The sequence below is a fragment of the Octodon degus genome, unplaced genomic scaffold (genome assembly GCF_000260255.1).
Source record: "Octodon degus isolate 3935 unplaced genomic scaffold, OctDeg1.0 scaffold00053, whole genome shotgun sequence".
Taxonomy (NCBI): Eukaryota; Metazoa; Chordata; class Mammalia; order Rodentia; family Octodontidae; genus Octodon; species Octodon degus.
Genome location: NW_004524629.1, coordinates 6,147,068 through 6,160,486, shown reverse-complemented (window position 1 = coordinate 6,160,486; position 13,419 = coordinate 6,147,068). Strand labels below are relative to the sequence as shown.

The 13,419-nt window shown below is 37.7% G+C and overlaps 1 protein-coding gene across 2 annotated transcripts in view; it reads right to left on the bottom strand.

The window, feature by feature from the left end:
• Sidt1 (SID1 transmembrane family member 1) overlaps positions 1–13,419 on the bottom strand; it is a 103,224-nt gene that overhangs the window by 51,202 nt on the left and 38,603 nt on the right. For both annotated transcript variants that reach the window (XM_004633305.2, XM_023717570.1), the window contains exons 4-9: positions 11,086–11,131; positions 7,190–7,291; positions 6,289–6,372; positions 4,698–4,785; positions 3,522–3,593; positions 2,472–2,565 (exon numbers count right to left, since the gene is read on the bottom strand). In XM_004633305.2, the coding sequence (XP_004633362.1) occupies positions 2,472–2,565; positions 3,522–3,593; positions 4,698–4,785; positions 6,289–6,372; positions 7,190–7,291; positions 11,086–11,131 (486 nt within the window). The remainder of the gene's footprint in view (positions 1–2,471; positions 2,566–3,521; positions 3,594–4,697; positions 4,786–6,288; positions 6,373–7,189; positions 7,292–11,085; positions 11,132–13,419) is intronic.

The following is a 13,419-nucleotide window of genomic DNA, read 5'->3' as shown; positions in this document are numbered from 1 at the left end:
AAAAAAAAGTAATTGAGTGAATAACCCATGATTTCACTGTGTAGTGGATACACAGAACCCACAGTTCTCTTCCTTTTGTCTCTGGAGTGCTGGGTTACAGGTGTGAGACACCATACTTGGCTGTTGTTAACTCTTTATTTTAAAAGAATTTCAAATATACAAAGAAGCTTTGAGAATAAGAACATAGAGCATTCATATATCCTTTATTTGGATTCACTTATTGTTACTCTATTTTCTCATCTACTTTTATCAATCTTTTTCCACATACACTTTATGTAGCTACAAATATGTTGTAGACTTTTATACCTAAATATTCTGAAAGTAGAGATAGTCCTTTACATAACTACAGGTATCAAATTTAGCAATTTAACAATAGAATGACACCCTTATCAAATATACTCTATATATTTCAATTTGTCAATTGGTCAAATAATATCCTCTATAGCATGTTTTTCTTCTAGTCTGAGAGTCAATCTGAGATCAGGTATCATCTTTAGTCATCATATGTCCTTAGAGCTTTTTAACCTAGAACACTTAAATATAATTTCTGTGTCTTTTATGGTACCTCTTGTGCCTCAAAACATGATTAAAGGGGGCTGGGGAGATGGCTCAGTAGAATAAGTGCTTCCTTGGCAAGCGCAAGGGTCTGAGTTCAATCCCCGGTTCCACCAAAAAAAAAAAAAAAGAAAAATTATTAAAATAATGCATTTCTAGAATGCTGCATAAATAACTCTGTGTCTTTCTTAAGGTGTCTCGCAGTGTTCACCTTCCCTTTGATGGTACTAATGTTAATCACTCAGTCAATGTGTTCAATTTCTTTACTATACAGGTTCGTGACAGTTCAAGGAGATTGTCATCTTCAATGACCTGTGAGCCCCTCTTCCCCAGGCAATTAGCAAAGCTCACTTATGGAGTAGTCTGAATGGTCAGGTGTGACCTAGCAGCCTACCTCTGCTTCTTCAGTCCTTCCTCTCTGGTACCATCCCTGCTCTGCTTCCGGGTTGCTGTAAACAGAGCAGCTTTCCTCTGCCATAGCCTTCTCCCATGATGCTCCTGCCATGAGGCCAGCCTGTCACTGACTGGATCCTCTGAAACCAGGAGCTAGATAAAGCTTACTCTTTAGGTTGTGAGTATGAGGTATTTCTACTCAGCAGTGGAGAGCTTACTAATACAATTATTACTGTTTTCTTTTACAACTACTAAGCAATTTGTGAAGATGTACTTTAAGGCCACACAGACATCCTGATTACTCCTTCTCCTGACTTAGCTGCCATTGATGATTCCTAACCTGATCCAGTCTTTACTATGATATCTGCAAAAATGATTTTCCAACTGCAGCATTCCCCATGAATGTATCAGTCAGCTCTGGGTCTTCTGCTATGGGAGAGTCCTTTTATTGTCGGTCTTTGCTAGTGGCATCCTTCTCTAATGGGTACCTGTTTTAATTCAAATTTTGTTGAATTTACTAGATACATAGCTGTGTATCAGGGGTTTCTATTTTATTACCACTAACTCATTATTCTTAATGGTTTTGGTCCTAAAATTCTCCCAGATTTGGCTAGGGGTAGCTGTGAAATGTTTGAAGAGAGTTATTTCAATTCAAAAACTTCACATAGGTCGCAGAAGGAAGTTGTCTTTTGAACCAGCAGTAGATCTGTACCACAGAGCTCACAGTATCACTGAAGTGGTAGAGGGATCTTTTTATAGATGCTGGCTTTGTTTTCTTAATATGTTCAAGAGAAGAAAGAACATTTGTTTATTGCAAATCTCCTGCCATTCTTTTGTAGCTCACAGAAAGAAAAACAAAGAATGGAATTCTCAAAGGTCAGCCCTAAAAAAAAAAAAAGGTCAGCCCTGTAGAGGGACAGACTGTTTTGTTAGGGGCTCCAAAATCTTGGGACAATAAATTTCCTTGAATAAATCACAGCACAAGTTTCTTCATTCCCCCTACCCAGAGCGTTTTAGTGGAAAACTGATGCTACAAAAGTAGAAAATCACCCAGTAATGTGATATCAAAGCACATTATGCTGCTGTTTATTGTACCTCAAGATTTATTTTAGGCATTAAATTTAATTTTTTGACAGAATGTTAAAAGCTGCTCCTAAATCTCCGTATGTAAAAGAATTATCATCTCCTATAGTCTGTAGGATTTACAGTGAGTATTTCCTGGTCTGAAAATTATACAAGTTGCCTTTTTGTTGAATTTTCATTGACTATGAAAATAATAAACACCATATCAGCACTTGTCATGGCCATGATATTTACATAAACACTGTAAGTTATATTATTCTATGATATAGATTATAGAGGAGAAGTCTGAAGCACAGAAGGCTGTGTAGTTCGCCTTGAAGAGGTACTACAGATGTGGTACAGAGTTACCTTGAAGTAGGGCCAAAATAGTTGGAAAGCCTATGCTATTACCATTACAGAGTGAGACAAGGGGTTCACAGTTCTCAAGACTGTTGACCTACCTCACATAATGAACAAACACAACAAGCAGGCATCCCACGTAGAAGGACAAGAAGATGAAGACACTGAAAAGACTGGATTTCACGTATACAGATCCTGAAGAGAGAGAAACAACTTAGATCAGGCTCTCCTCAGACAAAGAGGATTTTGCTTGGGATAGGACAGATGAAACAGCTCACCTCCATCACACTCATTCTGTTTTTTATTTTCAAGAGAAAACAATTTCAAAACAAGATAATAAGAGAGTAGCAATAGTTAATATAATGCATATTATTATCTTTAAATTAATTGCTCAGAGTACAAGATATCGACATTTAATTGTCCAAACAACACAAATCTTTTTCAATGAACTAAGAGAAATTAGTAGCATAACTATCTTAATTATCATGTAAATATGCTTTTCCTTTCCTTTCTTCTCCATTTCCCCATCCCAGTTTCTCTTTCCTTTTGAAGTTTCTTGCCATTTTACAATAACTCTTGTACATTTTGGACCTTATGTACTCTTTCAGCTTCTCACACTAGGGAGGCAATACTATGTTTAATATGTGGTCTGATTTATTTCACCTATGAGTGTGATCTCAAGTTGTATCCATTTATCTATAAAAGTCTCTAGTTTATCCTTCTTCATGGCTGAGTAGTAATCTATTGCATAAAAAGACCACTTTTTTATTTAATCCATTCCTTGGTTGATGAGCAGTTGGGTTGTTTCCAAGATCTAGCTACTGCGAGTTGTGCTGCTATAAACATGGACATCACACCCATCATAAGTCCCAGTAAATTTTCATTCAGAGCAGCAAAGCTATGAGAGGTCACCCAGACACAATCTTTAAGTAGCTGCCTTTCACAGCAATGATTCTCCAGTGGAGGCTAGGAAGGGTCTGCTGTACATAAATGTGAACTGAGTTCCCTTCTCTTTGGGGAGGTATTCAACAAAAGATTCTGTCTTATAGGTAAATAATTTTTTGTTTTCTCATGTTGCCCTCTTTGAGAACATTACTGATGCATTATATAAGACTTTTCCTGACACAGGAATCTCTACAGGCAACACTGACCTTTAATGGAAGGAACAATGGTCACTTGAAGGTTCTTTGCTCGTTGTAGATTCCAGGTCTGATTTTCATTTTCTGGTAAAAATCAAAACAACAGCGACAACAAAACTCAAGGTGCAAGGCACATTGGATCAGACACTAGATTCTTATTTTCTGGTTAACAGTTGTTCAAAAATGTCCACAATTATTCTGGTTGCTGAATTTTATTTTAACAAGAATGGGAAGAAAAATCTCCCCTACCAAGCCTCCCATGTCTACAGTCTCCCATTAATTAAGATTCTCATTTTGGCTTTTACTTGGGTGCACTTTGGTAGTTCAAGTACAAGTGAAATGAGACTGCAGCCTCCCTTCTCCACTGAGATGAGGACATTCTGTGACCTATAGACATCTGAAGAAACAGACACAACGATAAAAGCAGCATTTTCCTTTAGTTCTAATTTTTTCTAGCCAGTAGTAATTTGTTTATCCTTCACATATAGATGAAAGGGCTTGTAGTACATTGGACATTGGAAAAGCCCCAGCGTTAAATACTTAAGAGATTAAAGCACACACTAGCAGAAATTCCACCTACACAACAAGGGTGTTGCACGCAAACTAAACGCCCTCTGTGAAGTTGACACATGCATCTTCCACAAGTGGTCTATGTTTCCACTGGAAGTTTGTTCTACTCCCAAAGTAGCACTGCATGGTCTTCTGTAGCTATCTGTACAATCCCTGTGACTTACATAATCCTTCCCATCCGGATAAATCATTCCACCTGGCTTTCTTAGTCTCATGAGGTATCATTTTGGCAATTAGAATGATGAACTCTAAAGTTTCCTTGTACATGCTTGTGGGAATAATGGCTCCTAATTAATAAATGGCTTTATCTTAGGAAACTGAACTTAGAAAATGAACATTGACTCACTGAATGAGATCTTTACTTCTCAGCAGCAAGCATTTGTTAAGAGCAAATTAGGTGAATTTACTTTCTGTAGTATAAGGGACTATAAGGCTTCAAAAACGTTGAACCATACTATCATTTTGTAGTATGAACAATATCTTTAGACCTAATATTTTCTACCTTTCATTTTTTTGTTAAGTGTCTTTCAGACTACCTTGCCATGTTACATGGACCCTTAATGGGAACTAGAGACACGTGTTTGGCTTCCCTTCCACATACCCTTCCTTGCCTCTTACCCTGGATGAAGAATGATCCTCCACAGGCATAATCTTCAGGTTTTATCACAAACACCACGAAGAACTGCTCGCCAGGAAAATCCTTCTTCTGTGTGAGACATAACAACCTTGTGATGGGCAGGTAAGAAAGATAGCAGAAGAGACAAAGAAAAGAAAGAAAAGTAGAGCTTACCCTGGCCCTCTAACATCTTAAAAAGGATTGTCACATATTCATAATCTATTCCAAATTGCCCACAATAATTGTTACACCCAAGAAGTTAAACAGATACACTGTTATGATTTCAATCTATTGTCTCTTCTCATGAGTAGTTAGAACTCTAACAGGTGCTACTTTAAAGAGTAATGTCAACAGCCTATGTTTAATAATGAATATATATATATATATTATTTTAAAAAACATAATGATGAATAACTTTCTTAAAAGGAACACAGTTCCTTAAAAGGAACAGTTAGGTAAATAATGCAGTTAGGGAGGCCAAGGATATAAGCCAGGAGACCTGAGTTATGGCCCTGCCTTTGCTTTTCTATAGTTTTTCTGTATCCTAGTTTCTTTGTCCGTGAATGGAGCATGGTTGACAAGATAGCCATTAAGGTACATTGTAGTTCTCCAATCCTGGCTTTAAAAAAATTATTCCAAAATTTATGATATGGTTAGCCCACAGAGAAAATGGCCCAAGGCTTAAACATGGGCCCAAAAGAAAAGGAAGAATTCAGTGCTGAATACATCCAAAGTAGACCCACACTGATTCTCTTTGCCCTTCATTAATGCAGTGTCCTGGTGATGTAAAGTCTGAAGTTCACTATTACAATTACTTTCCTACTCTATTTTATTGGGGACCTCATAATGCTGAGATGTTAAGGAAGAAATAAATACTAAAAACAAGAGCAGATGTTTGGGATCTGCTCAAATCTGAGATCCTTGAAATTGAGTTGACTATTAGAAGTTTTTAGGTCTGACTTAGGTGTAAATTATGATTAACTTCTTTTATTCTTTTATTGTTATCCAGTGAGTAATAGCACCTTACTGTGAGGAAGAGAGGAAGACACAGTTATTTTTTTAAGCACTATCCTAAAGAACAGAGCATCTGAAAATATGCTGACACAGTGCATGTACATTTTTTGCTATTTAATTACCATTAAAATTATAATCTAGTTAATGAAAATATGACCCATATCCCTCTGAACTTGTCAGTCTATTCACACATGAAGTCATCATTTGTTTAAATTATTAAAATACATTTAACTGCTTGAAGTAGATCTCATAAATTTCAACCTAAATTGGCACCCTCCACTGAGTCAATTAGAATCTTCTGCTTGTATCTTTCTAGGAAACTGTCAAATATATGTCCCACTTTCTCATGTGTTTCCAAGAATCTCCATGGGGAAAAGAGTATTTGGGAGAACAGCATTGTTCTCTGTCACCCATGCTTTGATTTCAGGTCCTAAAATCTTAATTTTTAACTATCACAATGCAAAAAGAATCAAGGTACACAGTAGTTGACCATCTCTTCTGGATGCTGGTCCAGTAGGTAAGCTGACTATCCACTGAGCAATGTCACTGACAGTAGTGACCAGAAAATCAATGTCTCACCTGCAAAGTGATGGCAGCTTTCTTGGTCATGGACTGGTAGACACCATTAAATTCCACATTGTGGTCAAGATCATACACTGGACACTGCAGCATGTATGAAGGAGAAAAAGGGAGGCATCATTAATGCTACATGAAGTGCAGGTTCTGCCTGGGCCTATCCACCTAGATCTTAGATCCCAGAGCAGGGGAGGTGTTGCTGAACCAGAAGCCATGAAAAGTCCCCTCAACCCAGAGCACTCACGAAATAGTCCCACTAGAACTTGGTGCCTTGTCCTCTGAAGTCAAAGTCACTCTACACTATAGCGAACTATGAAAAGATGGCCTTTAAGGGTATAACAGCTCTCCCATTTGTTGCTAACACTTAGCAAGACAGAAAGAACCCAGTGTCACAACAGAAAATTTAAAACACAATGAACAGTCAGTTTCTTTTTTCCTGTGGAACTCACAACGTGGTCTTCTTTGCTCTTCATTATGATCCATCCCCTCTCCTTCCTTTCTTCCTTCTTTCCTTTATTTTGCTAAGGGGTCAACTATTCTTTGTCTCTCTAAATCAGTCTGCAAACATGCACTGTCCACTCAGGTGCACAGGATACTGTTGCTACTATGTAGTATTTGGGGGAGACACACGGTAAAAGGACACACTCTTCCCCTTCATTTACTCTTGGATAAGACACTACTTCACAGGGGCTGGTGAGATGGGTCAGTGGTCTAAAGCACCTATTTGAACAAGCTTAGCAAAGCAAAGGGACCACGGTTCAATCCCCCAGCACCACATACAAGCCAGCCGCGCCCCCTGGTGGGCTGAGCTGGCCACACACACACACACACACACATAAAAAAAAAATTAAAAAAAAAAAAAAGACGCTACTTCACATTAGAAGGGTGAAGTCTCAGCACTCACCATGATGTTCTGCACGGAAACAACAGAGCACGGATAAGCCACTTCAGACACCACTTTAATGATAACCGAATCCACATCTTTGGGAAATTTGTACAGAAAAAACTGAGAATAAACAAAAGAGACATAATTTTTTTAATCATAAGAAATGTTTATGGATTATGAACTCAAACTATTTTTACATGAATAGGATTGCTTTCTCTACTATTAGACACAAAGTTCAGATACAAATCTCAGTTATTTCAGCCTGCCATTCATCTCATGCATACTGGGCAACTAACTGCCCTGCCCCAGGACTCTGGACGACATTCGGGAGACAATAAGCAAAACAATATAGCCACTTTATGGCACACAATGTCTTTTTTTAAAGGGAAACTTTACTATATTTCTTTCCTTTTCCTCCTAAGGAAGACCTCCTCCCTGCCTTTGACTTAGGGACACGTGAGATGTAGAACAAGACCATACGTTTTCTGTGTGGTCATTGTGAAATATGAAGCTCTACCTTAAAAAAAAAAAAAAAGCAGAAAGGCCTGTTCTTCAAGAGTTTTGGCCACCTTCCCACAGACAACAATTAGGACCAGACCAGTTCATCCCCTAGACCTTTTGCTAGAGGAGATATTTCCTGGTTGGAATATATTCAAAAGATGTTCAAATTCAAAGCTTTAAATATGCTTACAGTTTTGGGAAGGTTGAAAAACTCTTTAAAGGTACTTTTAAAATATTATCAGAATGAGGAAACATTTCTAACAAGAAGAGGTTATTATACTATTTACCTAGCTAGATGATTAATCTATTGGCAAAATGTACAGGCTTTTAAGTTTTGAACATGTATACTAATTATGAAGAAAGTGGAATTGTGCTCGATAATGATAACTGGTTGAGAAGCAATGCCAAATGTATGATTAGGATTTTGAGAAAACCAAACATAACAAGTTTCATATCCTAGGACCCTAATACATCTATCACTTTAGAAGACAGGCAAACACATTAAAATTTAAGTTTGTATTCTAACATCTCCTTTACTAATCCTGTTTTGAGAACTAGGTTAATAAAAATAGAACATTTTTTCAATAACCTAAAGGTTTTTGATAGGAAAAAAATCATCTCAAGATTCACCTCAAGCTGTTGTTCAGAAGTCTATTCCTGCCATGTGACAAGATGGCAACACCCCTAAGAACCTACTTTACTTTAGAGCCAGATTCAGATACTTATAATACAAGGCTCTTTAAAAAGTGAGGAATCTAGAATTCCCAAGAGGGGCCTGCTGGTTAGCTCAGTTGTTTAAGCACCTGCTCATGCAAATGCAGTCAGGGCAGGATACCGCAGTTTGATCCCCATCTCCACCTGTATTACTGGACCCACCTTTAAGGCACCTTGAGCCAGGAAAAAAAAAAAAAAAAAAAATCAGAATTCCCAAGAGCTGTCCCTGGTTCTCAGGGGAACCATACTTTGCCATTCAAGAATATTGCTGTGATTACTTTTAGCAATGATAGCATATAATATATATAACATATATTACATTACATTATATATGCATTATATATACATATAAAGAATGATAGTAAATGGCTTTGTACAAGCAGTTGACACATACTAAATCCTTATTAATAGGACAAAAGTATAATTAACCTTGTTTATGTCTACATTACCATAAATCTCTAATCAATTTTTAAAAACCTGTTATTAATAATCCACTTGCCAGACATATAGCTCAGCAGCAAGTGCAAGGTCCTAAGTTTGATCCCTGGCACCAGCCCCCTCCCAAATTGCTTTTACCAAGAAGAAGCAAGAAACAATCTAAAGCAATGACTGGAGTTCAGGCTAAAAATCACCATATGGATCCTGACTGCCTGCTCTGTAACAAGTCAGTTCTGCAGCCTGCTTCCATCCACAGGAGTAGAGGCAGACAGTGATTGATGCAGGTTACCTGAGAATATGCACTCATTCAAGAGAGTTTATAGGTACACAGTAGTTTTCCTGTAATCAGAAAAGATATAATATGCAGGCCAAATGGGAACAGTTCAAAATGAGTAAGATTTTTATAGCTATCAAAGACTTTGTGTTTTGTACATTGGTTTGCTCTAATTATGTTTCATTCTAGTTTGGGGTTGTTTATGCTTTAATATTTAAATATTTTCACAATAAAAAGAAACCATAGCATGCAATTATTACTAATTTTCCAACAAGCAGCACTTCTACTACACGGCATGGTGCATACAACATATACTATATATGTATTACAGCCCTACACAGGACATTTTCCAGAAGTCAGAGCACAAGGTATTTCCCCTTTTTCTAGACATTTCCCATTGTACCTAACAACTAGTGGTTTCTAATATTAATTCAAATAATTAATACATATTAAAAGCAACAGATTCTGACCTGCTACCCGCTTCTGCACAGGGTGGCAGTATATATGCCCTATAGTAGCTACGTGGCCAAGAGGCACTGAACTCAAAGGATGTGTGGGAATTGGTTCATATGGGCTTGGAGGAGCCGGTTTGCCTGTCACTTCCCAACTCTGTCAAATGACATCACATTAGCAGCTTAAATCAGCCATGGTGGAAGTATTTACACCTCAGGAATGGGGAGACACTCCAACTAGGCTTACTTTCTGAGATGCATTTAAGTATTTGCCTACATGCCAGTAACTTAAAGGTTTACAACCATTTTTTTTTTTTTTTTTTTTGTATGTTGAGCCAAATCTCGCTATGCAGTTCAGGCTGACCTTGAGTTTACTATATAGACAAGACTGATCTTGAACCCATGGTGATTGTCTTGCCTCAGCTTCCTAAGTGTTGGGATTATATGTGTGTGTCACCATGCCTAGCTTAATTAGTAATATTTTAATACGTTTTAATATATCCAAAACAAAAAAATAAGGTGATCATTATTACTAAAGTTGTTTTATAGTCTACAGATGATTTATACTATTTTTTTAAAAAAAAAACCTACTTTAAGGGCTGGGGAGATAGCTCAGTGGTCTAGCGTTTGCCTGGCAACAGCAAGGACCTTGGTTCAATCCCCAGTACCACATGCTGTGCTGGCCCCAGAACGCAGGCACATTCTGCCAGCCACCAAAACCAGGAGTGGTGGTGCACCCCTGTTACCCCAGTGCTGGGGAGGCTGAGACAAAAGGATCACTACGAGTCTGAGCTGCTTAGCAAGACCCTGTACCAAATAAATAAATAAATAAATAAATAAATAAAATATTTTTTTAAAACCCTATTTTAAGCTTGCTATTGTAAAGACCCTTTTCTTTCAAAAGCTATGGAGAAAAAAAAAATAAAGGTAACTAGAATGTCACCAGAGAAACAGTCTAAAGTAATCAACATTGTTATTGTATATTTATTCTGTTTATGAATATGGTTTAATGAAAAGCACACAAAAATAGCTCATTCTAATGCTGTCAGCTTTCCTGCTCTTTCTTTAAAATGGGAAAAACTAATTGAATCCATCAATAACACTGTAGGAATTAAAATCTATCTTATTTTTATTATATTTTCAGGTCAATTATTTGTATATCTGTTTGGCATCTGCTGTCCACTCTCTCTTTCCCCCACCCCCATCCTATCAGGTCAACGGTGACAGAGGCTGTGCCTTGTCTTCATCCTGTGTTCCTAGCACCTTAGACAGTCCAACACTGTACTTGGGACATAGTAGACCACAATTTTCTGGTGTTTCTTTGAACCAAAAAACACCAGAAAGCAAATACTATTTCTTCCATTTCATGTCAACAAAATTTACAAGATTAAATGTTGTGTTGAAAATCCCAGTGACACGAATAACCATCCAGAGAGGGACAAGGACAACAGCACATGTCCACTCTCTTGATCCCACGGTTTCTGGGAACAATATCAAGATAAGTGCTCCTGATAACCTTGGAACTCTTCACCTACCTGAGGCTGAGAGGGGCTGGCAGTAAAGTGAGAGGCAATATTTGTCCTGAGAAATGTAAGCAGGAGAAGGGAAAAGAGAAAAAATGAATAAAAAAGCATAAGTTAGCAAGTGGAAACTTCTTTATGAGAAAACCACCTTAAATTAGATGCCAGGAAGAGAGATTTGCCCTTTGTGAAGGGAATTTGATCCTATCAAATTGATAAAACTCCATGGGGACTCGCAAATGTCAACCCTGAACAATGATCCAATTGGGAAAAGAGATGGTTTTTTCACCTTTCAATATTTATGAAGTCACTGCTACATGAGTAAGCACTTTGTTTACTTTTATGGACACTTCACCTTAGAACCCTCTTAAGATCCCACAGTCAAGCACAGGGGACAGGTATCAGAAGTGGGAGGAAAAAGAAAATGTGAGTTTTGGGGTTGTTTTAGATAATGTAGGTACCACTTCTAAATAATTTTGATTTTTTTTATAAATCTATACTTTTATTATGACAAAAACTGACAGTGTAGTATGACGTTTACATTTAAAGAAAAATTTCACAGAAATCTAACACATGCCTAAAAAGACTTTACAATGTAGTGCAAGACAATGTCAAGAACTTAAATAATTTTGATTGATAACATGGCAGAAGAATTTTTTTTTTTTTTTAGCAGAGCAATAGGCAACCACTATGGGCCATTCTGTAGCAACAGAAATAGGTTCTTCCTGCCCGTAAGCATTTAGCCAATTGCATGCTGCACCCACTACAATTCATCTCCTCTCCAGCTTAGCCACTGCCTTCTAATGTTCATCTTTAAAGTATAAACACTATAAAAATATGAAGTTATTTGCTCTCCAGATTGTAACTTAATGAGAATTATTGTGTTGGGTACTTAAGACAGCAACAACCCAGGCTTGAGGAGGGAGGGGGCGAAAAGTGCGTAAGAAGCAGGACCTGGGAGCTTGGTCTGTCTGGAATGAACATCTGTGACACAGCTCAGGAGACTGGAAAACAGAAGCTCAAACTTGTCTGTAGCTTTGTAAGGTCTGCTCTTTGGTTTTGGCTTTTTCTGGGTCTTGCCACACCTTTAGCCTTGTAGATTGCCCCTCACACAAGGCTTCTGTCTCACAAGTCCCCTGAAGCACCATCTCTGGGGTGGCTTCCCCCCACTCCAATGTGCATCCCTGCCTGCATTTTGGGGAATCTGAATCTGAACTTCTGAGATTCCTCTCCATTTTCTTCCCCTAGTGCTCTCTGAAGACTTTCTATTCCAATGTTCCTTTTACAATAAATAATTGTTTTTCTAAAAAATTAAAGATACCTGTTTAAAAGGGTGTATTAGGACAATCAAGCAAGACATGTGTAATTAGAGGTGTTATTTAGAAGCCACAAAATGTGAGCACTGTTTATGAAAGTAATGGTGACGGTCTAGGCTGATGTTGAAGTGGGCTCAGAATTCAGTTTCCACCAATGGATGCCATTTTTTATGTATTCACTTTCAACAGAAATCATCATCCATGTTTTCCTGGATTTTGCAGGATTTGTTCTGCTGATGCATAGGTGAAAACTTCTGGCACTAGGTGAGCTAAAGAAACCAAATCAATGCCAAACCTAGCTGTGTATCTTCTCCAGAGAGTTTGTGGCCAGGATCAGAACCCACCACTCTGTGTGGTCTAGGAGTGTTTTCCACAGTCTGCTGAGTAGCGTATCACCTGCTGCGACCAGGGCTACTCTCTCGTTGCCGGGTCAGTGGAACAAAGAAGACACGCTTTTCTTGGCTAGCACCTGGGAGTATGAGACTTCCTGAAGCAACTTGTGTACTTTGGCTATAAACTTGATATTTTTTATGACTAGTCCCCATTATTTGAATTTCAACTGTAATATTGAATTTATGGATATTAATATATACTTCCTGGGTTTTTCTTGTTCTTAATGTTTTATTTGCTAAAATGATGCATAGAAACTTTGAGTGTACATAGGGACTTCAAGTATTTTCTTTCTCTTGAAGTCAACACTGTGGAAAATAAGCATTGTGTCTGTTGGGAATGAAATAATCTGCTGCTTCTTGCACAACCCCTAACAGAGGCAAGGGTATTTATTTTATCAAGGGCCATTACCGACAGAAAAAGTAATTGAAACTCATAGGTACTTTTAGTTTTAGAGAAAGAAGCATCACATTTTAAATTCATTTGTTTTAAAAATTAAACCCAGGAAACAAACATTTGTTCAGTAAATATAAGAGACTAATGTCCAAGTTTGTTTCCTTGTTTTGGCAATTTACAAAAGAAAGAGAAGGAAAGAGAAATGGAGATGAGAGAGGGAGACAAGGGAGATGACAGGCACTAGAGG